The following is a 26,848-nucleotide window of genomic DNA, read 5'->3' on the forward strand; positions in this document are numbered from 1 at the left end:
CAGAAGCCAAAACGGCCTATCAAACGGCCTCCGCGGATCTGCGAAGGTGCAACTTCCGATCCTATGCTACACGGATGCATAGAGAGAGGGACAAGATGGGCACTCTACTGGCGTGGTTGGCCAGGCAAGACACGGAAGTCAAGCCCATCACCGAGATACTGGACCCTGGGGGGGTGTTAGTGCGCTCCCAAGCGGAGATTCTGGGGGCTTTCTGCGACTACTATGCCGAGACATATAGCGACCCCACCTCTACCCCGCAGGATGTAGTGGATCGCTTTCTCGATCCTTTACCTCTCCCAACAATCACGAGGACAGAGAAGGAGGCCTTAGATGCCATACTAGTGTCGGCGGATGTGACGCGGGCCCTGCGTGCCCTGGCCCGAAATAAAGCTCCGGGGCTGGATGGGTTCCCCCTAGAATATTACACGACGTTTTCAGTGCACCTAGTCCCTCGGTTAGTGGAGGTGTTTGCGGCGGCGCTGAAGAAGGGAGAACTGCCGAAATCCATGCGAGAATCCGTAATCGTGACGTTCCTGAAACCACATAGGGACCCACAGCGAATGGCCTCCTACCGTCCAATATCGCTATTGTCAGCCGATTGCAAACTCTTCGGGAAGACCTTGGCGGATAGATATGTCCAAATTATACGCTCTCTGGTTCACCCGGATCAGTGCGGATTTATACCCGGCAGATGTACGTCCCAGAACATACGTCGAGTCTTCCACATTCAGGATCAGGTACGGGGGATATACCCCCGAGCGGCCTGTCTCATCTTAGATCTTGAGAAGGCCTTTGATTCCCTCACATGGCAGTTTCTGTTCTCGGTGCTGCAGCGAGTAGGCATAGGGCCCACCCTCCTAGCCTATACGCGCTTACTGTACACCGGACTGACCTCGCGGGTGCGCCTAGGCCGATACATATCGACGGAGTTTGCGGTTCAGAGGGGCACGCGACAGGGCTGCCCGCTGTCCCCTCTGCTTTTTGCCCTGGCGGTGGAGCCTCTAGCCATACGACTCCGGCAGGAAGGGGAGAGCTGGGGCATCCCGATAGCAGACACGGTGCATAGTGTTTCCTTATACGCGGATGACCTGCTGATCTATGTGCGGGACATTGCGGACGATCTGACACCCCTCTGGGAAACTTTGCAGGAATTTACTGCGGCCTCAGGACTACGGGTGAATTGGGATAAATCCACAATTTATCCGCTGCATCCGGAACTACCTCCGCAGGAGGTTCACATAGGAACCCAGCGAGTGCCTTGGAGCGCGGAGGCCCCCCGATACCTTGGTATTCGTCTCTACCACTCCTCCACAGATATGTTCGAGGGTAACCATTGCAAGGCACTGGCGAGCATTAGGGCTACGATCGGATTTTGGAAGAGCCTTCCATTGGCTCCAATTGGGAGAGTGGCGTTGGCCAAAATGATCATGATTCCGAGATTGCTGTATTTTTTTACCAACCTGCCCGTAATCCCGCCCAGAACCTTTTTCCGGGACCTAGACTCCCTTCTTAGTGCGCTCATCTGGGGGTCCACCAGGCACAGAATAGCCCTGACAAAACTACAACTGCCCACCACGCAGGGTGGCTTGGGAGCCCCATCATTCGAAGCCTACTTCTTAGCAGCACAACTGCAATGGCTGTCTCATTGGACAGCAGACATGTATACTGTGGAAACTCATACCATCGCAGGACAGGTATCGGTTCCGGAGCTCCGTCGCTTGCTCCTCCCTGGCACACACCCAAAGCCCACGTACCCCTTACAGGTGTTGGTCGCACGTAAGTGCATGTTGCGGATACACCGCATGTCCCCGGGGACCCCGTTGTACTCCCCTCTACTCACTCTGGTAGGATGGCCCAACCGGGAACACTACTACACGAATAGCGCGCTTCGCGCATGGACGAGGTGTGGCTTAACGGAGGCGGCGTCCCTTTTCGAGGACGGGCAACTAAGACCGTTCCTTAGTTTGGTGGAGGAATACGAGCTTCCCCCAGGGCAATTCCTGCTTCACCGCCAACTCCTAGATAGCTACCGACCGCATCAGGACCTAAGTAAAGGGGAACCACACACACACCCAGTGCTACACACGATCCTACATATGGGAGCAGGACGCCATCTAACTACATGGCTTTACAAAGCCATACGGGAATTGACTAATAAACCATTGGCGAACCTCCGGGCCACCTGGGAGGCGGAAATCGGGCGGGTGCTCCATGAGGGGGAGTGGGAGAAAGCTTTGAGATACCCTAAGAAAGTCTCCAGAAACGCACGTTTTAAAAACATCCAATATTACATCCTACACAGGGCCTATCTCACACCTGCACGCCTCCAACGATTCTACCCTGACACTCAGTTCCTATGCCCCAGATGTCACGAACAAAATGCAGACTTCCGGCATATGTTTTGGAGCTGCTCCATCATTCAAATCTTCTGGCACCGCATTCACACCGCTTTGAGTACCCTCACTGGGCTAACTTGCATGAACACTTGGGAGGCCAGTGCCATAGGCATCTATCGCGTAAGTAAGCAGCACAAGGTGCAGACTCGCTTCCTCTCCTTAGCGGTGCTCTTGGCCAAACGCAGCATAGCCATGCATTGGCGTTCCCCCACCGGTCCTCCGGTGGCGGCGTGGGTGGGAGCTACGTACAAATGGGCGGCGGAGGAGGAGGAGACATTACGGGAGGAGGAGGTGAAAGGGACCCGCAAGCACCCTATATCAATGGAATGGGCCATGTTATTATACCAGTTTAGGCAGCTCTCCCCAGGGGCGGACCCACCAGACGACGCAGCTACACAACTAATCCAGAGTACACAGTCACAGGCCCTGCCCACCTGAATCCGTAGACTCCCAACCGCGCGAGGTCTTGACACACCCTAGCTCCAGGCACACTATTACGATTCTCGGTCGTACCGACTAGGATAGGCAAACATGAGTATCAGAGGTACCTCACCATCACGACGCTACATTCCCTCACTAATGTAATTGGATATATTCTTCCATATCCATTCCCTAGTTTATGCCTATGTTAAACCCCAGTTCCTTTGCCATATATGGAACCCGAGATCGTAGGATGTGAACGTCACGATAACTGTATGCACTGTTTATGCTTCCTGGTGACGAATCATCAATCAATACACTTGTTAAGTATCCTTACAGATATAATATGATCGGACACGACCACTTGAAGAATATGAATGATGTACAATGTATGAAATGTGAAAATGGCAATAAAAATAAGTTAAAAAAAAAAAATCCTTACATCAATGTGTGCTATACAGCATTCTGCTCAGAGGCAGAATATGTGATTTGTTTTTTCATTAATTTACCTATAGCCCATTTTCCTATAGTATCAACGTGATAGTGTACCCATACAACACAATTAACAAATACTGAGAGAGACAAATATTTGGGCTGTGGCACAGTGATTTTTTTTTGCTGAGGGTATTATCTCTCAACCGAGTCAGGTTGCAAAACATCTTGATAATTACCGGCAGTTAAATAAAAAAAATTCTTTAGGCGGCTATTGTCTTAAATACAAAATGTAGGTAAAACGGGGTAAGACCCTAAACGATGGTCACTTGAACGGTATGAATACATAAGGTTTGCAGATTACTCCAACTCACTAAAGACACAATGCTCCAGTCGTAGGCTTTCCTTCATCAGACCACTATAACCTCTTAGTTCAGCAGAATTGGTTTTACTGATATAAATTAGAACTACAACCACCAGAGCTGATCTATGAACCAAATCGGAGAGATTGTTGGCCAACGTTATTTTTTTTCTAGCTGAGGCAACCAACATTTATGCCATAACTAAAATTTGAACAAAAGCGATATTTTAGAATTTTCGAGCAGGGCCTTGCCTGGTCATCTTAGACATTTAATTTTTAGTTATGGAGAAACTTAACTTTCCATTCTAGCTGGTGGTCTCCCTGTACTCCTGATCTACAGGTATTTTGACGATAAACGCTGAAGTGACAGGGTCAACTGACAATAAGGAAAGGCCCACAGTAGGGGTGTCTTATGTGCCCCATGTAGCTTGCTACGCTTATGCCAGCTCTTTGCATAAATCACCACCTATGGCGGGGACACCAGTAAAAATTATTTGCAGATGATGAGCTCTTTTTAAGGGCTAATGAAGTGAAGAAAGCCAAGGCCTTTGGCACTATTCAGGAATTTACATCACATTTAGGATAACAGACAAATCAAAATACAATTAAGGTATTACTATTTAATACATCTCCTAGGGTCTTGCAAAAGGGGTTCTGCAATGGCCCTTCAAAACACTATCTAGAGGTAATATTTTGTTACCTGACAGTCTTTCAAACACTTGATCTTCAAATTCATTTGGGTGGGGAAATGCCTGTGCCTTAGTATGCAGAAGCAGACTATGCTCTGGAGTGAAGAAGATATGGCTTTACCAGACATTATTTTATATTAATATGCAGCTGGAGCAATAAAAATAACGCTTTTTGCTGCAAGACAGACATTCTCTCCCTTTGATGATTTTTATCTGAAAGCCATGCTTCTTATTGTGAAAATCTTTGATCTGCCATGTTGCCTCAGCATCCCTCGCTCTCTCACAATGGTTGAGTTTTAGATTTTTCAGACCGTTGCTAAACAATGGGTTGCACAGATCTGAAACTTAATGATTACGGGACTTCTATGGAAAACGCCTGAATGGGCTGTAAAACTGTTTCCCCAGTCACGGATCACGATAAATCTGTGATCAACAAGTGGCACCTGCAGGAGGAAAATACATTTGCCTGGCTTTCTTTTACCAGGACAAGTGGCATCTTTGGTGACACTTATTTAACCTGAAAGGACTGTAAGACCTGATAGAGTTTCACTACTTATCGCTGTGTACCTAACTGGTTCCTTCCTCACTGTACGGAGTATGTAACTATTGCCATATTGGTCTTGCATGTATGCACTTGGATATTTTGGCCATGTAGATATTGCGCTATTTCTGATGCTCTGGATTTCTGCACTGCAGTGTTACGCTGTTTTTTTCCAATTGCTGTAACTGTAAAAACTCAATATTTTTTTGTTTGTTTGTTTTTTAAAGAGTTTCATTACTTGTATTTACAATTTGTAAGTGTGATCTGCATTTGTTGGCACTCACAAAATGATTACTCAAATTGTTTTCAGGGTGATTGTGGTGATCTCTTCAGGGGTCACAGGGCAGTTACGGGTTTCTGGGGTCAAGTTTTAAATGAATGTCAAGTCTGAGCTTTTACTCAGAGACAAAGTACTTTACTTCTATCACAATCCTGTTCATAAAATATCAGAGGGCAGGAAAACTGAGGTACACCATGGTCAATGGGACAATTACTGTGTGAGGGAACAAGCAATTATTAGCAAATGCAATTTTTCCTGGTATGCCAGTATACTGTCTCTTCAGTGCAAGCTTGGGTCCATTTCCCTATTGGAAACTGCTGGGTACACATCAAGGTACCTCTGCCTATTCTTCCCATAGGAAAACGTTGTTAATTTTGCGGTAGTGCGTATCAGTCTTCAAAAACACAGTCCCCTTAATGCCCAATCCTTGCCCTGTCCCTTAGCCTCTTTAGATCCTGAGCAGGTCGGCCCACTCATGCCAGCTGGAGGTCCTGCATGGCCCGCCAAGAGCAGGTGCTCTGACTCAGCCCACACCAGTGTCCCACTCTGACTGGTGGTCTTCCACAGAGGGATGCAATAAGATTATTGGTAAATGAAAGATTAAACTTTGCCACAACATCTTCTCACAGTTTACAATGGTTGGAAAGCAAACTGACCACCAGAAATTCAGGACTGGCAGAAAAAAAACAACAATAACCACAAAACTGTAGAACAAATCTATTTACCAAGGCTGGATCAGACCATCCAGGGGTCTTTTACCCTTTTTACCACAATCCACTTATTTAAGAAAGGTCAATACAGAATCAGATCAAAGTTTGAGGTGCACATGGGCAATGACATCACTGTAGCCTATCAAAACTTGCAACATACGAACGGGTCAGGCAAAGGATATTTTGATTATTTCAAGACACTAAAGTGCCGCAATCCGACCTTTAAACATCACAGCCAAAGCTGTGTCTGAAAATAATGCTGACAGCTCCATGGATCCAACTCATGGAAATTGTGTGCATCATATCCTTAGGTATAAGCATGGGCCTTCATTGTGTCCACCCCATAAATCGTCACTTTGACCACTGTTCTACATTATCAGAACAGTACGAGTACCCATAGATCATTATTTCGGTCAACAGTTTCACAGGAACTATATCAGGACTAATTTACGAGGACACACTAGATCCTTTTCCCTAACTATCTTTAGTGGTGCAAGAATAATCGCTAATCTCCTTTACTAGGGCACTCTAGATCACGTCCAAACCCAAACGGGAAAGGAGATGTGGCTTAACCGCCCGAGCAGCTGGCTTTGGAACTGGAGAACCAGGCTCGAGTCTTGGCATCACCTCAACATCCTGTGATTCTGGGCAAATCACTTAATCTCCTCGTGCGACACTGTGCAATGTAATCCGGTGTTCATGTAAAACGCTCTGATGCCTCAGGGCCTAGTTCACGCTACAATAAACTGCAAATATGCAATGAAACAAAAATTGAACGGCATGGCATGAACCACTGTACTAACGTATGTGAACAGTGATGGAAACAAACTTCATCAAGGCCTTGTTGGAAGACCTACAGCCAGATGGCATCTGCCAAGTTCATAAATGCCCGACCACATATAAAAACTGCATCCGGTACAGCTGGAAAATGGAATCTCAACAACTTTAATAGCGGCCAACCTTTCATTCTTTACTCAATTTTGGTCTTATATAAAATAAATCAGGCCAGTGGTCTTTGTGGTGTTTCTGTCCATTGGTGAGAAACAAATGATTCTGCTCTCTGGGCTCACAGGAGGCCAGCTATCAGGCTGCACTCACAAAGCTGGTAACAGTAAACCAAATCCAAGTCATGATGAACATTGTGTGGTTCCATGGGTTTTCGGTAACAGACACTCAACGTAACAGTCTAATAATTGGGCGAAAAAGAAACTGGTAACAGGACACAAAGTTAAGTAAGTACAAGACATAATGTTCGAATCAAACAGGATCCGTGGATGAACGCCAGATCCTGACGCAGGGAAGCTTTTTTAAATGGTACGGATGGCAGATATTCAGAAGCCTTTATAGCCTGCATGTAGTGCTCAGTGAGGGAAGCACTGCTACAGAAGGCCATAAGGGATGACCTGTAGGTAGGGCGTACAACTCCTGTCAGGAACTCTTAGTTCTAAACCACCTTGATTGTCAAGGAATGGTCTGAAGCAAAATAAGGACAGAGCAAATTCATTCTTCCCAACTTCATTGCGAAACAAGTGCTATTGAAGGAGAGTGGATTTGTAGAAAGGCATCTACCAAACCTTCAGGGTAGAAGACATCCTACATTAATTCCAGCTCTGGTCCTGAAAGGCCAAGTGGGGGTACGCGTCCTCCATTCATATCTATATCTCCCACCTTCCCATAATGGAAGAAGAGGCCCTTGTCAACCTTACCATTATAACATCCTTCTTTCTGTGCTGCATGCGAGCTGCAGAATGGAGAGACGTGTCTTCTTTCCAGCACAGAGTAACAGAAAACCCCTATATTTTAAATTAGCCAACGTTGCTGAAGGAAATCATAAATAAAGGACCAGCCAGCCCTCAAGCAGGAACACATTGCAGGTTCTGGCCCAGTCTTGACCTGGTTGTTGGACCCTGGGAACTTAGTGTTTTTTTACCCCAGGATATCTGTTGTTGAAAAGGCTAACTTTGGCCCCTGCTGGCGCCGTGGAGATAGAGGGAGACTCCAGCTGCACTTTGCTCAAGGTGGTCTTTTTAATTGCTGCTGCTGGGACCTTCTCCTGATCGGCCATGAACTGCAGCTCCCTACAGGACAGAAAGACATAGGTTAGTAAACACACACACGCTCTAATTCCCTTTGTGCAGCAGAACATTTATTGTGACTACACATACATCTATCTGTAATGCAACAGATGCGTACAGTTTAATATGGTATTTATGAACGTTGAGTGTGCGGAGGGGCCATAACTTACCAGAATTGTGTCTCGAGTAGGGCATGCAGCCTCTCCTTCTCCCTCCACAGCGGTATAAATAGTATATTGCATTCAGCAAATATGCACGTATGGTATGCCATGCATTTTTTTATGTGCAGTAGATATAAATAATAGTGCGTTGCTTTAAACAGAACACAGGTCTTCATTCGGTGCAATAAAATAATATCGAGGCTTGTGATTCTAGAATGCAACCTGCGGGGCATGAAGGAATGCTTTCCCAAGTCAGTCACGCTCTACTACTATGATAGTAATACATTTGTGCTGTAGTAATAAATGTGGCAATTTGTGTTGATTAGTACACTTATACAAAGAAACGTTTTATTGGCCTACTAATATTTTCATCGCCTAGATAGGCCTGTTAAAATAAATGTAGCCCAAACACGTTATTTGGAGCAAGTGTGGTAACAAATGCAGATTAGGATATTCAGTACCACAGTGCAAAGGTCAGACCTCATGTTTTACCAAAGTAACTCCACCTTCGGGAGCATCATGCTCTTGGATCCACACTGTTAAGGGGCAATGCAAAGGGACTGTGCTCTGAACCTGCTTAAATAATTGTTTTATAACTATGTCCTTAAAAACAACAGGACATAAACTGTGTATGCTGTTGCAGAGAGGAATATGCTATTTATTATCATTATTGTAGGAGGGAGGGCCTTATAGACCCACTCGAAGCTTTGCCTCTTGTTGGTCATGGCCTCACGCCACAATGGGAATAAATGGCATATTATTTCTGTACTTCTGCATATATGGTTTATGCCACAGCATTCTTTCATGTGTGTTTGCTTTATCAAGTGTACTACATAAAAAGGGGATGCAAGAGGTTACATTTGTGCTGCAAGGTAAAATCACCCTCAAGACATATCTTAACTATTAGGAGAGTTGTTTCTCTGAGTAAATTTATTGTTATATGCAATCTTTCTGGCAGCAGAACATGTTTTTCTCATGTTACTTTTGTTGAACTGTGGTAATACATTTGAATTTGATGTTTGCGCTGTGGTAATAAATGTGTGAATGCAAAGTTTATTAATAGAACTGCGCTAAATAACATGTTATTTGGGCCACATTTATTTTCAATGCCATGCTATAAGGAGAATGTTACCCAGCAAGCATCTGTTTATAGCGTGTAGGGCTGATACACAATCTACAGCACTACACACTAAGAATAGATGCTTATAGGGTAAGTACAATGTTATTTTTGTAGTATATGTTGCTACACACTCTGCATGGACTGTAAAGCAGTAACCCCTCAAGTGTTGGCTAGCTTGCGGATGACGCAGATGTCCGAAACAAAGTCTGTAGCCCGTGGACTGGCTAAAATAGCCACACAATAGTGTTTTGTGAAGGAGTGTGGGGCTGGCCAAGTGTCTGTTTTTCATATGTCAGCTAATAGAATTTCCCCCCCAAAAAGCCATGGTTGCTACTTATTTGCATGTAGATTGTGAGTGTGCCCTGAGGGTAGGAGGGGCAGCTGTTTTAGTTTGGCAGCAACAAGTTTGGGTGCGCATGACTATCCATCTGATAATACCAGTTTTGGAACTAGGGTGACATTTGTGAGGTTTGCAAAAGCCACATATGGCTGATCAAACCTATGGAAGGGCTTGTTTCTGTTGACGAGAGCGTGCTTGACATCTAGGATAAACAGGGTTCACTTTGCTACAGAATCTGGCTGTGTGAAAGAAACAGGCAGCTCTATAGTCTGATTGAGGCAGAACGGAATGCCAACGCCTCCTGCTGGATGGGGTACGCTTTGCCTGTGCTCAAATTGAGTATAGACCCCAGGAAGGGCGAGACCTCCAGGGGTTTTAGGAGAGACTTGGTGGCAATTATAGTGAATCCCAGTTCATGAAGCAGGGAGATTGCAGCAGGGTGTAAGCTAAGAATTGTTGCTTGCCTGCCCTTTTGATCAGCAAATAGTCGAGATAGGGGACAATGTGGATGCCCCAAATCCTTAAATGAGTAGTTACCACTGAAGGGCACTTTGTGAAGACCCTTGGAGTGGTGGTAACTCCAAAGGAGAGCACTTTAAATTGGTATTGATGACTACTCACCAAAAAGCGGAGGTAACACCGGTGGGTGGGATGGATGGGAATGTGAAAGTATGAGTTGTTCGGGTTCAGCGCCATCATGTAATTGTCTTGTCGAAACAGAGGCATGACATCCTGCATCCTATTGTCATGTGGAAATATTCTGACAGGATTTATTGGTTGAGGAGCCTGAACTTGCGGTCCTTCTCGGAAATGAGGAAGTGAAGAGATTAGATGCCCTTGCCCCAGTGGTGAGAAGGAACTCTTTAAGGCTCCATTGCAGAAAAGCGCCTAGACCTCTCCCTCTAGAAGGCTCAAATGTTCTCTGCTGAGGGTATGTGGGCGGAGAGGGATGTTTGGATGGGTTATGAGAAACTCTAGGTAGTAGCCACCATGAACAACCGCGAGCACCCACTGATCTGATGTGATTTCCTCCCAACGAGATAAGAAATCTTGCGGTCTTCCCTTTTCAGGGGATGTGTGATCAGGGGTGGGGAGGGCAAGTCAGTGCTTAGAGGTGGAGGCCCCTTTATCGGAGCCCCCTCTCCCTCTACCTTTGTTGTTGTTGACACTGTAGGCAGCTCTGGTATACCCCCTACCCAGCTGCTGATGGAAAGGCTGTGTTTGTCTCTGGAATGAGTGCGTGGTGTCAGGGGAGGTGGCCTTAGCCTCTCCTCGAGGCTGCTGTCTCCACCCTTACACCCTATGGGAAGCTCTGTCTATGTCATTGAGGGCTCTACAGATGTTAGTGTCCAAGGGAAATACCATCTCTAAGGCTATCTCCTTCCCCGTTTTCCTAAGCTCCTCGGGGAGATGCTTCACCAGCTCCTGCAATTGTTCCCACTGCGGTCTATGAGAGCGGGACCCCCACAAAGGTGGCTTCTTTGGCCACCCTTATACTGTTGCATCAAACTTTTTATTATCGTTGTTAGGTTGTGAGGCATTGGCTATGTCTGGAACAGAGGCCTGCTTGCGGATGGTATGTAAGACCAGAGAGTTGGGTTGGGGGACATTGACTCTGATGTAGACAAAGTCCCATTGGAAAGGCTTAAACTTCTTCTCCATCCTGGGTGTTACTACTCTAGCTTTTACTGGTGGCTTGAAGGTCTCCGGGGAAGACTTGAGCACAAGCAGAAACTACACCGTCCGCTCATATCTTGAGAGCATCCTGACGAGAAAATCGTCTTCCTCGTACAGGAACTGCATGTCCACCTTGTGGAAGGTGGCTGCCCGCCGGGGAGATTGCGGTAGGCTATATTATTGTCAAGGGGAGATACCCCATGGGTATAGTCTCTCCCTGAGAGGGGGGAGACACCAAGGGAGGGGTAGACATCATAGACCTCCCAAAGGTCGTCTGTGGGCCCTGGCTCAAAAGGTGAGTTGTAAGGATCAGCAGGGAGGAGGCGCTGGTGGAGGAGGCAGTGATGAGAGTGGAGGAGGAGGAGAAGCACAAGGGGAGAGATTGGTTCCCATGTCTCTATGCTTCCTGCGCATGTGACCCAGGGGGGGCTCCAATACAGGGCCCTCCTTTATTGTAAGCCTCCTCTTTTGAGTGTGAGTATCCGTAGGCTTTGGTGCGGTGGTTTAACCAGAAACCTTCCGGGGAAGGCATGCCTAAAGAGGTGCTTCAGCCTCAAATGAAGCTCCTCTTCAAGTCTTTGGAGGACTGACTGCTCCAAATCCCATAGAGCCTGTCATACATGCTCTCTGCATCGAAAATGGCTTCAGGGTGGACGAGGGCTTGGGTGCCGGTGTCATTGGAACCTTTGGCTTTGAGTGGAATTGAGGCTCGTCAGTTGCCTTTGAGCACGTAGGGCTGGCCGGGATCAATGGCCTAGTCAAGTTGGCAACTTTCGAGGGTCCTTCTTTGGATCTGAGGCCTTTGCTTGATGCTAACTGGAGCCCTGAAGCAGCGGAGGCTGTGGATGCAGAAAGGTCTTTTGCATGGGACTCGCCGCCTGGCTGCCTCAGAAGTGGTGTTCAACTTCAGCCAGAGTCTCTTGGAGGTCTTGGAGTGGGTGCCAGTGTTGGAAAAATATATATATATTCATGTGTATGTACTACATAAATAACATAGATAGTTCCAATTCTCACCCGCACTGTCTCAACCCACTCAGTAATCCCACTTCTCCCTGCAGAAGCTGTCAGCCAGGTCCTCTGAGGTGCTTTCCCCTCCTTCACAGATCGTAGTCCAGCCCTGGAGCAAGAGTCTTACTCTGTCCTTGAAGGACAGTTACAGAAGCTGCGCAGGCCAGCACTTAGAGATCTTCCTCCTTTTTCTCTACTCTACCATGCTTTTTCTGTATCCCAAGTTAATTAGCTGACAAAGAGCATTCCGTACGCAAGGTCATAGCTTCCTTTAGCTGCTTACAATGCACACCTGTTTTTGTTCCTTTAGGTTTGTGCAGCATTTCTGTTAGCCAAAATTTGGCATTGTGCCTTCTGTTTATTTTTGCTTGTACTGCAATTCTAGATGTTAGCCCATATTTGGTACTGTGCCGTTTGTTCTTTTTTTGCTTGTACTGCAGTTCTACATGGTAGCCCATATTTGGCACTGTGCCTGCTTTGGTTTGCGTGTATGCTTCATTTCTGCACTGTATATAAAGGCCAGACTCTGGTCACTTGAGGCAGAAGGAGCATTATTGTACGCCATGCACGCATGTCTGCCATTAGCCCTAGGCTAGCCAAAAAGCATTGGTACCTACAAATACATTTCACCTGTTCCTGAGCCCCACTGTGTCTGGTGTGTTCCTTTCGTCGCTCCAGGGGTGTTCCAAGAACTATTCCCTGACAGTCTCGGCCAAGTGCACTTACAATACTCAGCGAGGGCTTCAGTTGAGGGACACTAGTCCTTTAGGTCGGTGGAGCCTCCTCTTTTTCCTTCGGGTAACAGGTGCTGGACGAGATGGCCTCTGGGTTTAGGCTGGTGCTGCAGAATGCCAGAAGAGCCAGCATCGCCACCTGCCTCTGCGCTGAAGTGGTCTTGTTCGTCGAACATGTTGGGCGTTTCGCCAGTGGGCTGTTGATGCCTCTTGCAGTATGCCCAACACCTTTCCGTACAGGAAGGGCTTCTTCGACCAGAATGCGAGGCAAGCTTCACACAGTCCGGGAAGAGGCAAAGTTTACACGCCTCATGTCATGACGATCCAACCACAGATATTTGGGGTGGCACTGGGTGCAGTAATCAAAAGCCTCCTCTTCATTACCCTGTGAGGATCTGAATTCTCCGGTGTTGAAGGTTAATGGAAAAGGGCATGCGGCTCCGGGAAGGGAATGAGTGTTGTTGAAGGAATTGCGGATGACAAAGGTTTTTCTGACTGTTGGGGATTCACTGAGTGGACCCGAAAAATCCATGGCGATCAAGACAAGTCTCACAGTCTTGTCGGTATATTTCCATACTGATAGCAGAAAAAACAAACTAACATGGAGTCAGAGCCCATTGACATTGCCCATAAAGGGTGGAGTCACAATGCATGCCATGACTCGAAAGCCTTCTTTAAATTAAAACAACTTGCAAATGTCCAAGCCCAACACTAGATGGCAGGAGTATGCAGAAATGTGTGTCTGTAGCAACACATGCTACAAACAAATATTATCTACATACATACATGTCCAAATTCATGTATATTTATTACAGGCAGGTGATTACTCCTCTGTAGTTGCAGTAACACCCCATTTCGAATTGGGGAAAAAACATTTTGTTTTCCTAGTAACTTTGACACTATTAGACAAATCTGCATTAAACTTCACACAACAGACATGCTTCTTATTTGTGCTGATTGCTCATTAGAATCATAAGTAATTGGGGAAGGGGCCTTATTCAGAGGTTTAGTGTATGAGAACCACATTTACATTATTTGCCAAAGACTAGTGCAAAAACAGCTGAACATAAAGCCACCACCAAAATTCACATGCAGAGAGGTCACTTTCTTCCACATGCTTTTTGGAAAACTGAACATTTAGTGACGTTGCTGCATTTAAAAATATTAAATCTAGGTATATCTAGGAGCATAGTATTGCTGTGTGCTTCTGTGTGATTTTTAAATTGGAAAAACAGGTTTGGGATGCCTTCCTGTGATACTGTTTTTCCCTCTTAATCAATATGCATAAACCTGGCAAAAACTTTCAAAGTTAGCCAAATACATTTTTGCAACATTTGGAGCAGATTCATCAAACAGGGTTATGTTGCTTTTAATGTAAAAGGAATATGCTACTTACCAGTATGCATCTGTTCTTGGCATGTAGAGCTGCAGAGTTGTACACTTAGCATAGATCGCCATCTGGTGTTGGGCCCGGATGTTTGCAGTTTGTTTTTGTTCTTTGGACAGTCTTTGGAAGTCACGAGTTCGGTGACTCCTCCTTCGGTCCGTACTGCGCATGGGCTTCGGCTCCATCCTCAGATTGTTTTTCGCCAACAGGGAAATGATGGAGCGTAGTAATAACAGTGAGAAACCCATGTGTGTTGTATCTAAATAAGATGGACTGGAACGGATACAGGTAGCCGGGGAGGCGGGTGGGCGTGTACAACTCTGCAGCTCTACATGCCAAGAACAGATGCATACTGGTAAGTAGCATATTCCGTTCGAGGCATATGAGCTGCAGATTGTACACTTAGCATAGATTATATAGCAGTACCCAACCTTAGCGGCGACCACCAGTATCCGTTGCAGTGGTTTGAAAAAGTGTCTTTAGTACAGCCTGGCCCACACTAGCTTGCTGCTTGGAATGCACATCTACACAGTAATGTTTTGTGAAGGTGTGCGGTGTTGACCATGTGGCTGCTTTGCAGATGTCATCTAAGGGTATGTTCCCTAGAAAAGCCATAGAAGCCCCTAACTTTCTCGTAGAGTGGGCTTTAGGTGGAACAGATAATGTTCTTTTTGCCTTTTGATAGCTAATTTGTATGCACTTTACAATCCACCTAGCTATCCCTGATTTAGAGATGGGGTTGCCTTTATGTGGTGGAGAGAAGGAGACGAACAATTGTTTAGTCTTCCTGAAAGGTTGCGTTCTCTGTATGTAGGACAGCAAAGCCCTCTTAACATCAAGTGTGTGTAAAGCCCTTTCTGCAACAGATTGAGGTTGCGAGAAGAAGACAGGTAATTCCACCGATTGATTGAGATGGAAGGGGGAAATGACCTTGGGCAGAAACTTCGGATTTGTACGAAGTATGACCTTGCTGTGATGTATTTGTACGAAGGGTTCCTGTATAGTGAACGCTTGTATTTCACCAACCCTTCTAAGGGAAGTGATAGCTACGAGAAAAGCTGTTTTCCAGGTGAGAAACTGTAGCTCACATTTATGCATTGGTTCGAAGGGCGGACCCATTAGCCGTGTAAGAACTACATTTAGATTCCATACAGGGGAAGGTGGTGCCCTGGGAGGAATTACTCGTTTAAGGCCTTCCATAAAGGCTTTAATAGCGGGCACTCTGAACAGTGATAAATGCTGTCTGTTTTGTAGATAAGCAGCGATCGCTGCAAGGTGTAGGCGTATGGATGAATATGCCAGGTTACACCTGTGAAGATGGAGCAGATAGCATATAATGTGTTGTATGGATGCATCTAAAGGGTTGATTGTATTGTTACGGCAGTAAACTTTGCGGCATAGCATGCTCTAGTGGTAGGACGTCTGGCTTCCATGATGATGTTCATGCAATCAGGGGGAAGGTTAAGGTATCCAAATTCTAAGATTTCAGGAGCCAGATCGCAAGGTTGAGCTGAGCTGGGTCCGGGTGCCTGATTTCTCCATGGTTCTGGGTTAGGAGGCATGGGGACAGGTGCAGTTTTTGATGTGGTACCACTGATAGTTGTAGTAGTGTGGTGTACCACGGCTGCCTGGCCCACGTTGGAGCTACTAGAATGAGTGTGAGGGAGTGCTGTTGTAGCTTCCTTACCACTAATGGAATTAGTGGGAGAGGTGGAAAGGCGTATGCAAATCTGCCTGACCAGTTCATCCATATCGCATTGCCCTTGGACAATGGGTGTGGGTATCTGGCGGCGAAGCTTGGGCATTTTTTGTTTTCGTGGGTGGCGAAGAGGTCTATCTGAGGATGCCCTCACCGTTGGAAGAATGGGTGAAGAACTTGTGGATGCAGTTCCCATTCGTGTAGTTGTTGCGTTTGTCTGCTGAGCAGATCTGCCATGGTGTTTTGTACGGCTGGAACGTGCTGTGCCAGGAGAAAGATGTTTTGGGGAATTGCCCATCTCCATATGCTCTGGGCTAAGCGGGAGAGCTGGGGAGAGTGTCCCCCCCCCTGTTTTTGGATATAATACATTGCAGTCATGTTGTCTGTGCGAATGAGGACTGCTTTGCCCGAAATCTGTTTTTGGAAAGATTTTAGGGCTAGAAAGATCGCCAAGAGCTCCAGATGGTTGATGTGGAGCGATTTTTGCTGTGGCGTCCATAGACCTTGCATTGTGAGGTGTAGGAGGTGCGCTCCCCAGCCGGAGAGCGATGCGTCCGCTGTTAGAATCACCTGAGGAACCGGGTCCAGGAACGGCCGCCCTTTGGAAAGGTTTGTGGTGTTCCACCACTGCAGAGAGTGATGGGTGCGGCCGTCCACCAACACCAGATCCGTTAGCTGACCCTGGGCCTGGTTCCACTGTCGTGCTAGGCACTCTTGAAGTGGACGCATGTGGAGTCTTGCATGGGGCACTATGAAAATGCAAGACGCCATCATTCCTATGAGCTTCATAAACACTCTTGCTGGAAGAGAGTGTTGAGGAAGGAATGTTTTGCGCAAGGCTTGTATGCTTGCGATCCTGGCTGAGTTTGGATAGGCAATACCTTTGGAGGTGTCTATAGTGGCCCCGAGATATTGCTTTGTGTGAGATGGTACAAGGTGGGACTTTTGGTAGTTCACCGTGAAGCCTAGTTGGTGGAGCAGCTGGATGGTGCTGTTTGTATGTTGCACACATTGGTGGTAGGACGCGGCTTTTATCAGCCAGTCGTCTAAGTAAGGGAAGACGTGAACGTGTTGACGCCTGAGGTGTGCTGCTACTACCGCTAGGCATTTGGTAAACACTCGTGGTGCGGTGGTGACCCCGAAGGGGAGAACCGTGAATTGGTAATGCTGACCGTCCACCACGAACCTGAGGTACTTCCTGTGAGAAGGGTGTATTGGAATGTGAAAGTATGCGTCTTTCAGATCCAAGGTAGTGAGAAAGTCTCCCTGACAGAGGAGCGGGAGGACTTGTTGTAGGGTGACCATGTGGAAATGGTCTGAATGTATGTATGCATTTAGAGGCCGGAGCTCCAGAATGGGCCTCAGGGTCCCGTCTTTCTTTGGTATTAGAAAATACAGAGAGTAGACCCCTAGATTTTGCTGATTGACGGGGACCTGCTCTATAGCATGTTTTTGGAGGAGGGAGAGCACCTCCTGTTTGAGCAGTGTGGAATGTTCTTGAGACATTGGACGGTGCCTTTGTGGGATATTGGGTGGGGTAGATGTTAACTCGAGACAGTACCCTGACCGAATAATTTGGGTCACCCATTTGTCCGATGTTATGGATTTCCATGCGTGGATAAAGTTTTGTAGTCTGCCCCCGACCGGAGTGGGATGGTCTGGGGGGAGCGGAGGGAAGTCATTGTGCGGGTGGGTTGGCAGAACGGGTGGTGTTAGTTTTGCCCCTGCCCTTATTGTTGTTGCCTCTGTAACCACCCCTTTGGTTGCCCTTTGAAAAGGTATTTTGAGGAGGGGACTTGTAGGAGGTAGAGGCGCTATCGGTGGAGAAGCCTCTACCTGTGCCACGAAAGGATGAGCGTCGAAAGGAACGTTTAGGGGCCTGTGTTTTCGAGTGCCCCCATAGACTTTGCTGTGTCTGTGTCCTTTTTCATCTTTTCCAACGCTTCGTCCACCTTTGGCCCAAAGAGAGTTTGTTGGTCAAAAGGGTGATTTAGTATGGACGCCTGGACTTCAGGCTTGAACCCTGAGATCCTGAGCCAGGCATGACGACGAAGCAGGACACTGGTATTTATGGCTCTAGAAGCAGTGTCGGCTGCATCGAGGGCACACTTAATGGAGGTGTTTGTAATTAGTTTACCCTCCTGTATCAGGTCATGAGCCTTGCGCTTGTGTTTTTCGGGGAGGTGCTGCATAAGAGCCTCAAGTTCGTCGTAGTGTGCTCTGTCATAGCGCGCAAGTAGCGCCTGTGTATTCGCAATGCGCCACATGTTTGCAGCTTGGGAGGCGGTGCGTTTGCCAGACGCGTCTAAAAGTTTCGATTCCTTGTCTGGCGGTGGGGCTTCTCCTGAGGACTGGGAGTTAGCCCGCTTTCTAGCTGTGGAGACAACTAGGGAATCTAAGGGAGCAGGGCCCTTAATGTATGCAGGGTCTGTGGGTGCCGCCTTGTACTTTTTTTCTATTCTAGGGTTCAGTACCCTGGCCCTGACAGGGTCTCTGAATACCTCTGCAGCATGCTTGGTGACACCTTTAAGCATGGGCAAGATAGACGTGGATTTGTCCTGAATGTCAAATGTGTCCAGTAGGAAGTCGTCTTCCACTGGTTCGCTGTGCATGTCCACCCCATGGTAGTGTGCTGCTCTCTGCACTAAGTGATGAAACCCTAAGGAGTCCTCTGGAGGAGACGGCCTGGACGGGTATAGGTCGTCCTGAGGCATATCGGGTATGTCAGGGTTGTGGTAGTCTTCCCATGGGTCTGGGGTCCCCGGTGGAGTGGGGTCCATTGGGGCGTCCGCCGGGTCATAATCCGGAACCCCGTCATCCGGATCTGGGGACGGGGTCGGGGAGTGATGAGGTAAAGGTGGCGGAGACCTGGGAGGGGGTGGAGGAGGCAGAGGAGGAGGTAGTGGGGAGGGCACTCTGAGGGGAGAAGTAGCAGAGTCCTTCCGTTTGGGTGGTGGAGGAGGAGCCGGAGTGTCAAGACGTCTTTTCTTGAAGTCAATAGCCCAGTCTTTGGATCTTTAGATAGAGTCTTTTGCAAAAGGTCTGGTGTAAACAGAGCCAGTGGCGCCGAATCGTCCGCTGGCGCCGGTGGTTTCGGAGCCGAGGGCTTCGATGGTTTCTGTGCGCCATGCTTTTTTGGAGCCTCCGGTTTTTTCGGCGTCGAAGGAGTTTTCGGCGCCGGAGCGTCAGTGCCGACAGATTTGTGTTTGTGTTTGGTCGGCACCGAGAGTCCAGGCTTCGGCACCGGTGGCTTCGGAGTCGAGCTGGGTATCACTTTCTTCAGTGCCGAATGGTGTTTTTCGGCACCAGGCGTCGGCTGGCTCGAGCCCGAGCTGCCGTGAGACTTCTGAGGCTTCGACACCGGGCCCGAAGGTGGGGTGATAGAAGCTATGTGCTTGGTTTTGCCCAGGCCTGCAGGCGAGGGTGTAACCTGAGTCTCTTTGGTTTTGGGCGCGGGGGTGGAAGGGGGTACAGTACTCACGACCCGCTGCGCCGGTGTGATGTCCTCTACGTCGGAGTCGTCGGCCTCAGAAGCGCTGACGACGTCGTCCTCCTGCTGGGTGTGTAGTTGCCCCGAAGCTTCGGCGTCGTCTTCGAAGATGTCCGGTGGAGCCGCGGTCGAGGAGTGCGCCATGGTGCGTCGAGCCCTTTGATCCCGGATGGTCTTTTTAGATCGAAAAGACTTGCAGGCGGGGCAGTCTCTGGCCTCGTGTTCTGGAGAGAGGCAAAGGTTACACACCTGATGGAGGTCGGTGTGGGGAAATTTAGACCCACATTTTGGGCACTTTTTGAACGGAGTCCTTTCCATCGGCCGGGACCGGAGTCGAGGAGTGCCCGAAGGCCGGTGCCGATGTACGGAATGGAGAAAAGTGCCGCTTCGAGAGATGAAGATATGATGAAGAAACTCGAAGAACGAGGATTTTCCGTCGAGGCTGGAACCGTAGAAGTTCGAAGCCGGAGCACGAAGTATCACATCCGAGCCCGATGGCGGAAAAAAACAATCTGAGGATGGAGCCGAAGCCCATGCGCAGTACGGACCGAAGGAGGAGTCACCGAACTCATGACTTCCAAAGACTGTCCAAAGAACAAAAACAAACTGCAAACATCCGGGCCCAACACCAGATGGCGATCTATGCTAAGTGTACAATCTGCAGCTCATATGCCTCGAACACATATTTTCTGCCTATAACTTTGGCAAATATTTACCAAGATAAACAATATTTCGAATAGTTCCCTAGGAATCACATACACGTGATTGTGTAAACTTTGGTCAGTAGTCAAAGGGCTCGCTATTTCAAACACATTTTGAAGTCAATGGTTCCCCATGGGAATATGCAAACATTTTTCTTATCAAAACTTTTCACATCAAATCTTACCTAATTTGACATGCACATAGAATCATTTAAACATGAAGGAAGTAAACAAACCATAAAAAGTATGCATGTTCAGTAATGAATTATAATGCACAGCACATACCAACAATTAACTGATTGTGGAAGAATATCTATTATAAACTTAGTTATTACTATTCAGTTTAACCATCGAAGACGGACAATAATCAAAATAAACATTTTATTGGAAGTCATGGTTACAACGAGCGCAGGCTACAACACTTAAAAAATGGTAAAACGTACAATTAATTATTATTATTGCAGTCTTATATAGCGCTTAGCTGCCCATAGGACTTCCTAGCACTAGGTGGAAGACTAAACAGCTTCAGGAGTGGTACTGGAGTTATTCAGGTTTTAGGCACTTCAACCTAAAGTGGAGGATTAGAATAGCCAAGTTTTTAGCTTTTTGCAGAAGGCAAGTCGGGAGGAACATCGTCGAATGTATTACGAGAGAGTGTTCCACAATCTGGGACAGCGTGCCATGAAGGAGTGGCTGCTCATCCGTACTCGGTTGACTCAAGAAACTGTAAAAAGAGAGCGACTGCTTGAGCTCACAGTGCAGGAAGGATGACGGGGAGTGACAAGGTTTTGCAGATACTCATGCCCTGAGCATGAGTGGATTTTGTACATGTAGCATAGTGCCTTAAACTCAATGCACTTGTCCACTGTAAACCAATGGAGATTATGAAGAAGGCGGGACACGGAGGAGTGTTTAGGGTGCTGGATTAACAGTCTGGCGGTTGAATTCTGAACCACCTGAAGGCGTCTGATCACAGTCTTATCTGCTCCCAGATATAGTATATTTCCATAATTCAGCCTGGACAGAATCATGGCCTGTATAGACGGTTCTCTGAGACAAGAAGGGAAGTACCCACATGACCTTTTGGAGCCGTCTCATGGGGCTTCATGGAGATACTTGAGTCTAATCGAAAACCAAGTTTCTTCACCTTGTCAGTGGGTACAGGATGAGTTCCAATTGAAGAAGGCCAGTGTTGGGTCCCCAGGGTTGAGGATTACCACCTAGTCCAAAAGTGCAATCCTCAAAATTGAGGGAGGGCCCCCACTTGCATTCGAATAGCAGTTGTTCAGTAAAACTCTTGTCAATAAAGTTCTTTTTCAATTGAATTTATTGGAAATTCTCAATAATTTTATCAGACTTCATTCGATATAATTATTTACAAAGGCCCAATGCATTTTGGGCTATGGACCTTCATCAGGGGCGTGGTATCTGTGATTCAGTCACCTCTAGCATGTTGCACACAAATCCACACCAGTATTTCACCATAACCAAATGTCATGAATATATCATGTTGCACGCTTTTTGCACTTGCATGCAAGGTTTAAGACTTGATTGTTAATTGAGATTGATGCGCTATATCATTATATTGACTTTACGTTTCCTCTAAAACACAGATACCACGCCCCTGATGAAGGGCCATAGCCCGAAATGCATTGGGCCTTTGTACATAACGATATTGAATGAAGTGTGATAAAATTATCATAATGATGGAATTATGAATATCAGCCATGAAGACTACTGAGAAATTTGAATAAATTCAATTGAAAAAGAACTTTATTGACAAGAGTTATACTGAACTACTGCTATTCGAGTGCAAGTGGGGAACGTCCCTCAACTTTGATGATCGCGCTTTTGGAATCACTGTTCTTCATCCTTACACTCAGGAAGATTTACCCACCTACACCACCGACCTTTTTCACTTTTAACACACTTGGGATATGTTAAAGTGCGTCTGTCTATTTTACTATTATCCTAGGTATCGTCCGCGTATGAAAAAAAAGTTAGGCCACAGCTTTCCACTGGGTATGTGAGAGGGCGGACCCATATATTCAAAGCATTGGGCTAAGTGCAGAACCCGGTGGGACTCCGGAGGGGAGCGGGTGTGTGTTAGATGCAACGTCTGTAGAAAAAACCTGAAACGTGCGGTCCGTCAGGAAGGAGGATAGCCAGGACAAAGCAGTGCCCTGGAATCCCAGATGGATCAATCTTTCTATAAGAAGGCCGTGGGACACAGTGTCAAAAGCCGCGCTGAGGTCTAGTAGGATGAGGGCGGCTCCGACGCCCGTGTCCAGTACCCGCCTGAGATGCTCTGTAACTCCAAGTAGAGAGGATTCAGTGCTATGCTCAGCCCGGAACCCAAACTGGGAGGGGTGAAGGACATTATGGGTTCCTACAAACAAGGGGAGATGGTTTTGACATGCTTCTCTAGTATTTTTGAGAGAATGGGAAGCTGAGAGATGGGCCTGTAGTTGGACCAGTCGGATGGGTGCAAGCAGGGTTTTTTCAGCAGGGGTAGGTAGCACCATGGCCCCACCTAAGCACTACATAAAACCAACATAACCCCCTAATTAACATTTTGTGTCATTTTGCGTATTGTGCTGTTGTGTGCTATTGATTATTCATAGGAGTTATGATTTTTGAAGCAACTTTGATGCAATTTTAAAGTAAACCTCAGTAATTTTGAGATCTTAACTGTGTACTATGCACTCATTGTAACCTTAACTTAAACTTAAAGGTTTTGCTTGCTGGTATAGGGGTGCACAAATCAGTAGGCATGCACATAGGATGAACTATGCTTGTAAAGATTTTTTAGCAGGTGTCTTACTTAGTACGGATGCAGGATGCCTCCACGGCATTGATTAGCAATGAGCGGAACCCACCACTCTCCAAAACGTGCAGGGCATGAATGGTGGCTCCCCCTGGGGAGCAAACATTGTCCTTCAGCTGACCTGGGTGCTGCTCAGATTCTAACAGCATTTTTGCTGCTCCCTGGATACATAAAAAGGGGACAATGAGTAGAATTAAGCACCAGCCAAAAAGGATTAGAGGTGGGTGTACAGGGGGATAGTTGGAAAAAGGCAAGTCACTGACCAGCAAGGCCTGCGCACCGAGGCGCACAGCAAGCCGGCGAGGCAGCCCCATCTTCACCCCTCCATCAGCCAGTGCATCCAGGGCGGTGAACGCCTGTGAAGGAAGAACAACTGTTAGATAAAGGACGCACATGTAGGTCAAACAAACATTTGAGGGAGGCGAGATATTCAGGCCAGACTCATTGATAGAACAGATACTGAACAAAAACCCAAAGGCCTGAAAATTGCACATAAACATGAGGGTAGTGTAATCCAGCCCTAAAACGTGAGGTAGCACGGTTACTGCTCGCAGAATCAGAAGGCACAAGGACATCAACAAGAGAAACTTGAGGGACATAACTACCTCACACAGAATCCTGTGTGACAGTGATACCCTGACATAGACGCGTAAGAGCAGGCAAGGCACATAAAAACATGAGGGTGCAAGGCTACCAAAGCACAGAACATAAAGTGGTTCTAAAAATCTAAACCTGAGCAGTCAGGCATTTAAGTTTTACAAGAGGCATGGTAACTACACACAAATACATGGAAGGTGTAGGAAATTGGGTTTTTAGTTGAGGGGGTAAGTACCCACCTAAGGTAATAATCTCAATCATTGTCAGGGTGAACCACTAAAGAAGCCTGAGCTCAACCCCCTGGTGGGTATGGCACAGAGCACGCAGGCGTAACAATGTGTAAAGTATTTATGCAGTACTTAAACAGTAATACATTTGAAATGCAAAACATAAAACATCTCAAAATGAATTAGAAACATAGAGGAGAATATAAACAACAACATGATAAAAATCCAAAAGGGGAACCAGAGATATGATATTTTTTTTAAATAAGTAGAATAGAGCCAAGAAGCACAAAGTGGCAATGAAAGTACATGGTCGTGGTAGAATAGGGCCTAGGCACAATATGACGTTGACTGCAATGAAGCACAGGTTGTATATACCAACCAGGTTTGTCATGGGGGAAACTTTTACCTGCTGACTTAGTCTTTTAAGTCCCAATCCACACCATGAGTATACTTCTATAGTCCCTAGGTCCACAGGGGAGGCACTTAGAAACACACAGGGTCTTCAAGCAGAGGCAAACAGCAGGGTTCAGTCCAGGTCTAATTGCCACTGGTCAGTTGCAGGAAAAGGACCCACTTCTTTGTTCTGGGTACAAGAGGGAGAGCAGGCCCACTCCTTTAGGACTCTTCTCACTTCTCACACAGCAGGTTCAGTCCTCTTCTGATCTTCCATTAGTCCAGGTGTTTTCTGAAGCAGGTGCCAAATGTATGTCTGGCATAAGCTTGTGGGATAGAACGACCCCTGGGGACATACTACCCAACCTGTGAAAAGGTTCTCAGGCTAACCCTACCCACCTTGTGCATTTTCAAGATGTTGCAAGTCTTTGCCTACACCTAACTTGGGCTCTGAGGGTTAAGTGTGTGTGCGAGGGGTGTACTATGGCAATTTTAGTGTCCTCCCACATCTAACACTAAACTGCAGTTTGAAGCAGTCAGGGTACCCCCAATTAGCCAAGAAACAGACATCTAGGAGAACAAAAGAGTAGGGTTTTCAGCAACCAGACAATGGATGCACAAGAACTGTTTGGCATCTGGTTTCCCTCCTTTGAAGTGGGCCCCAACTGCTCTATGTTAACAATGGGAAGATCTGTCAAGCAGGCTTGGACACTGTAATGTCAGCAAGAGGCCCACTGTGATTGGAGTCTGCCTGGCTTGAGGGACAAAGGAAGGGTGCTTCCCAAGTGTCAGCTAACATTTGCCTATGATAGGGGAAGCTTCCATGAAGTGCCCCCCAAGTGTTCTACGAAAATTCCAAGCAAGCCGGTCAAGCAGGATTTGACATTCAACCAGGATTTGTCACTTTAATGTGAAAAAGGATGCTCACAGCTCCACCCTGCATATTCTGTTAGATTCAGAGGGGACATGTCTGCCCCTTCAGGTCAGCCTGTTGTTTGCTGCTCCTGGGAGGCATTTCACGTCTATTCAAATTCTAATTATTACCCGACAATAGTGGACAGCAAAATGCAGATTCGTCTCCAGGAACTTCAGGCAGTAAAAAGGTAGCTTTTGTAAAGTTACTTTTACTAAATATTTACAAAAAATCCAACTTCACTAGTAAATTCGATTTGAAGTAATTGTTAAATGAGCTGTTTAAATATTTTTCTAGCTAATCCCATTCCCAAAATACAGTATTAATATTTAATACTGCATCCCAGGGCTTTTATTATGAAACTGCCAGCTTTGCTACAGTGAAAATTGCTTTTAGGGCTAGGGCTTTTTCACTGTCAGGACATGCGTAACACTAAACTTTTACAAGTCCTACTTTTTAATACCATACACCCTGGCTAATGGGAAATAAGGCTATATTTAAAAGGAAGGTTTTAGGCCTGTAAATAGGAGTTATTTATATATAATTTTGTAAAATTAAAAGGCCTCAAACAGACTAAAAGAAAACGATAAAGAACTTTGGTCCTAACTATAGCCAGTAGGAGATATATATATCTATCTCCATCTTATTGGCAGGTGCCATTTGACGAATCTTCATGAATTTTTAAAAACTACTTTGCCAGTCACTTTAGCTGCTGGCTGTAAAAATTCGGGGTGTTCCGTCAAGCCGGGGCTGAGAAAATGGGGGGTTCCCAAAACACGTTTTTTCTATGCAATTTCCCATAGATTTTAGAAAGGACTACAGCCTGAACCGCTGAACGGAATTACACCACATTTGGCAGACAGTTAAATCAGAAAGAGTGTTTTTTTAAATCTGTTCAGTAGTTTGGGAGTTATTAAAGTAAAAACATTTATGTATATCTAGAGACGCGGATCAGCTACAGATCTAGTTGCATTTGCGCACCAACAACAATGCCATAATTGGCTGGCTGCAACCTGAAAGGAAAGTGGCAGCTACCATTCTGTTCATCGGAACCTGGTTCCCAGCAGAGAAAATGGAATTTAAAAGTGATAGAAGGGGTCAGGGTAGAGGTACCCTGACCCCACAGGCATGATGGAGGGGCCTGCAAGAGACCCCTCATGGTTAAGAAATTGTCCAAAAAGATATATATATATATTTTATCGCATGAGGATCCACAGATCCTCATGAATTCGGTGGATCCAGACCCAAATTTAAAAAACATACACTCACTCACAGACCCACACACCTACTCGCACACTCACTCACACACCCACTCACATACCAACTCACACACCCATACAGCCACTCACACAACCACTCGTAGACCCATAAAACCACTCACAAACCCACACAGCACTCATACAACCACTCCCACACCCATACAACCACTCACACACACTCACAGACACTCAAAACCACTCCCACACTGACACAGCCACTCCCACACCCACACAGCCAGTCACATGCACTCACACACCCACCATACACTCACACACCCACTACACACTCACACATCCAGGTTACAGGAATGTTACAGTTAGGAAATAACATTTAAAAAACTGTAGAAATTCACTGAAAAAAAACAAAGGTTACTGGGACATTATGTTTGGTTCAGATTTTACACACATAAA

General features: G+C 46.5%; 1 protein-coding gene across 1 annotated transcript in view; it reads right to left on the bottom strand.

The window, feature by feature from the left end:
• Positions 1-6,758: 6,758 nt before the first annotated feature.
• Positions 6,759-26,848, bottom strand: part of PYCR1 (pyrroline-5-carboxylate reductase 1) — a 168,464-nt gene continuing 148,374 nt past the window's right edge. Inside the window, exons 6-8 of the mRNA XM_085617551.1 lie at positions 23,312-23,404; positions 23,046-23,209; positions 6,759-7,907 (exon numbers count right to left, since the gene is read on the bottom strand). Coding sequence (XP_085473677.1) covers positions 7,745-7,907; positions 23,046-23,209; positions 23,312-23,404 — 420 coding nt within the window. The 3' untranslated portion in view covers positions 6,759-7,744. The remainder of the gene's footprint in view (positions 7,908-23,045; positions 23,210-23,311; positions 23,405-26,848) is intronic.

The sequence above is a fragment of the Triturus cristatus genome, chromosome 7 (genome assembly GCF_964204655.1).
Source record: "Triturus cristatus chromosome 7, aTriCri1.1, whole genome shotgun sequence".
NCBI lineage: Eukaryota > Metazoa > Chordata > Amphibia > Caudata > Salamandridae > Triturus > Triturus cristatus.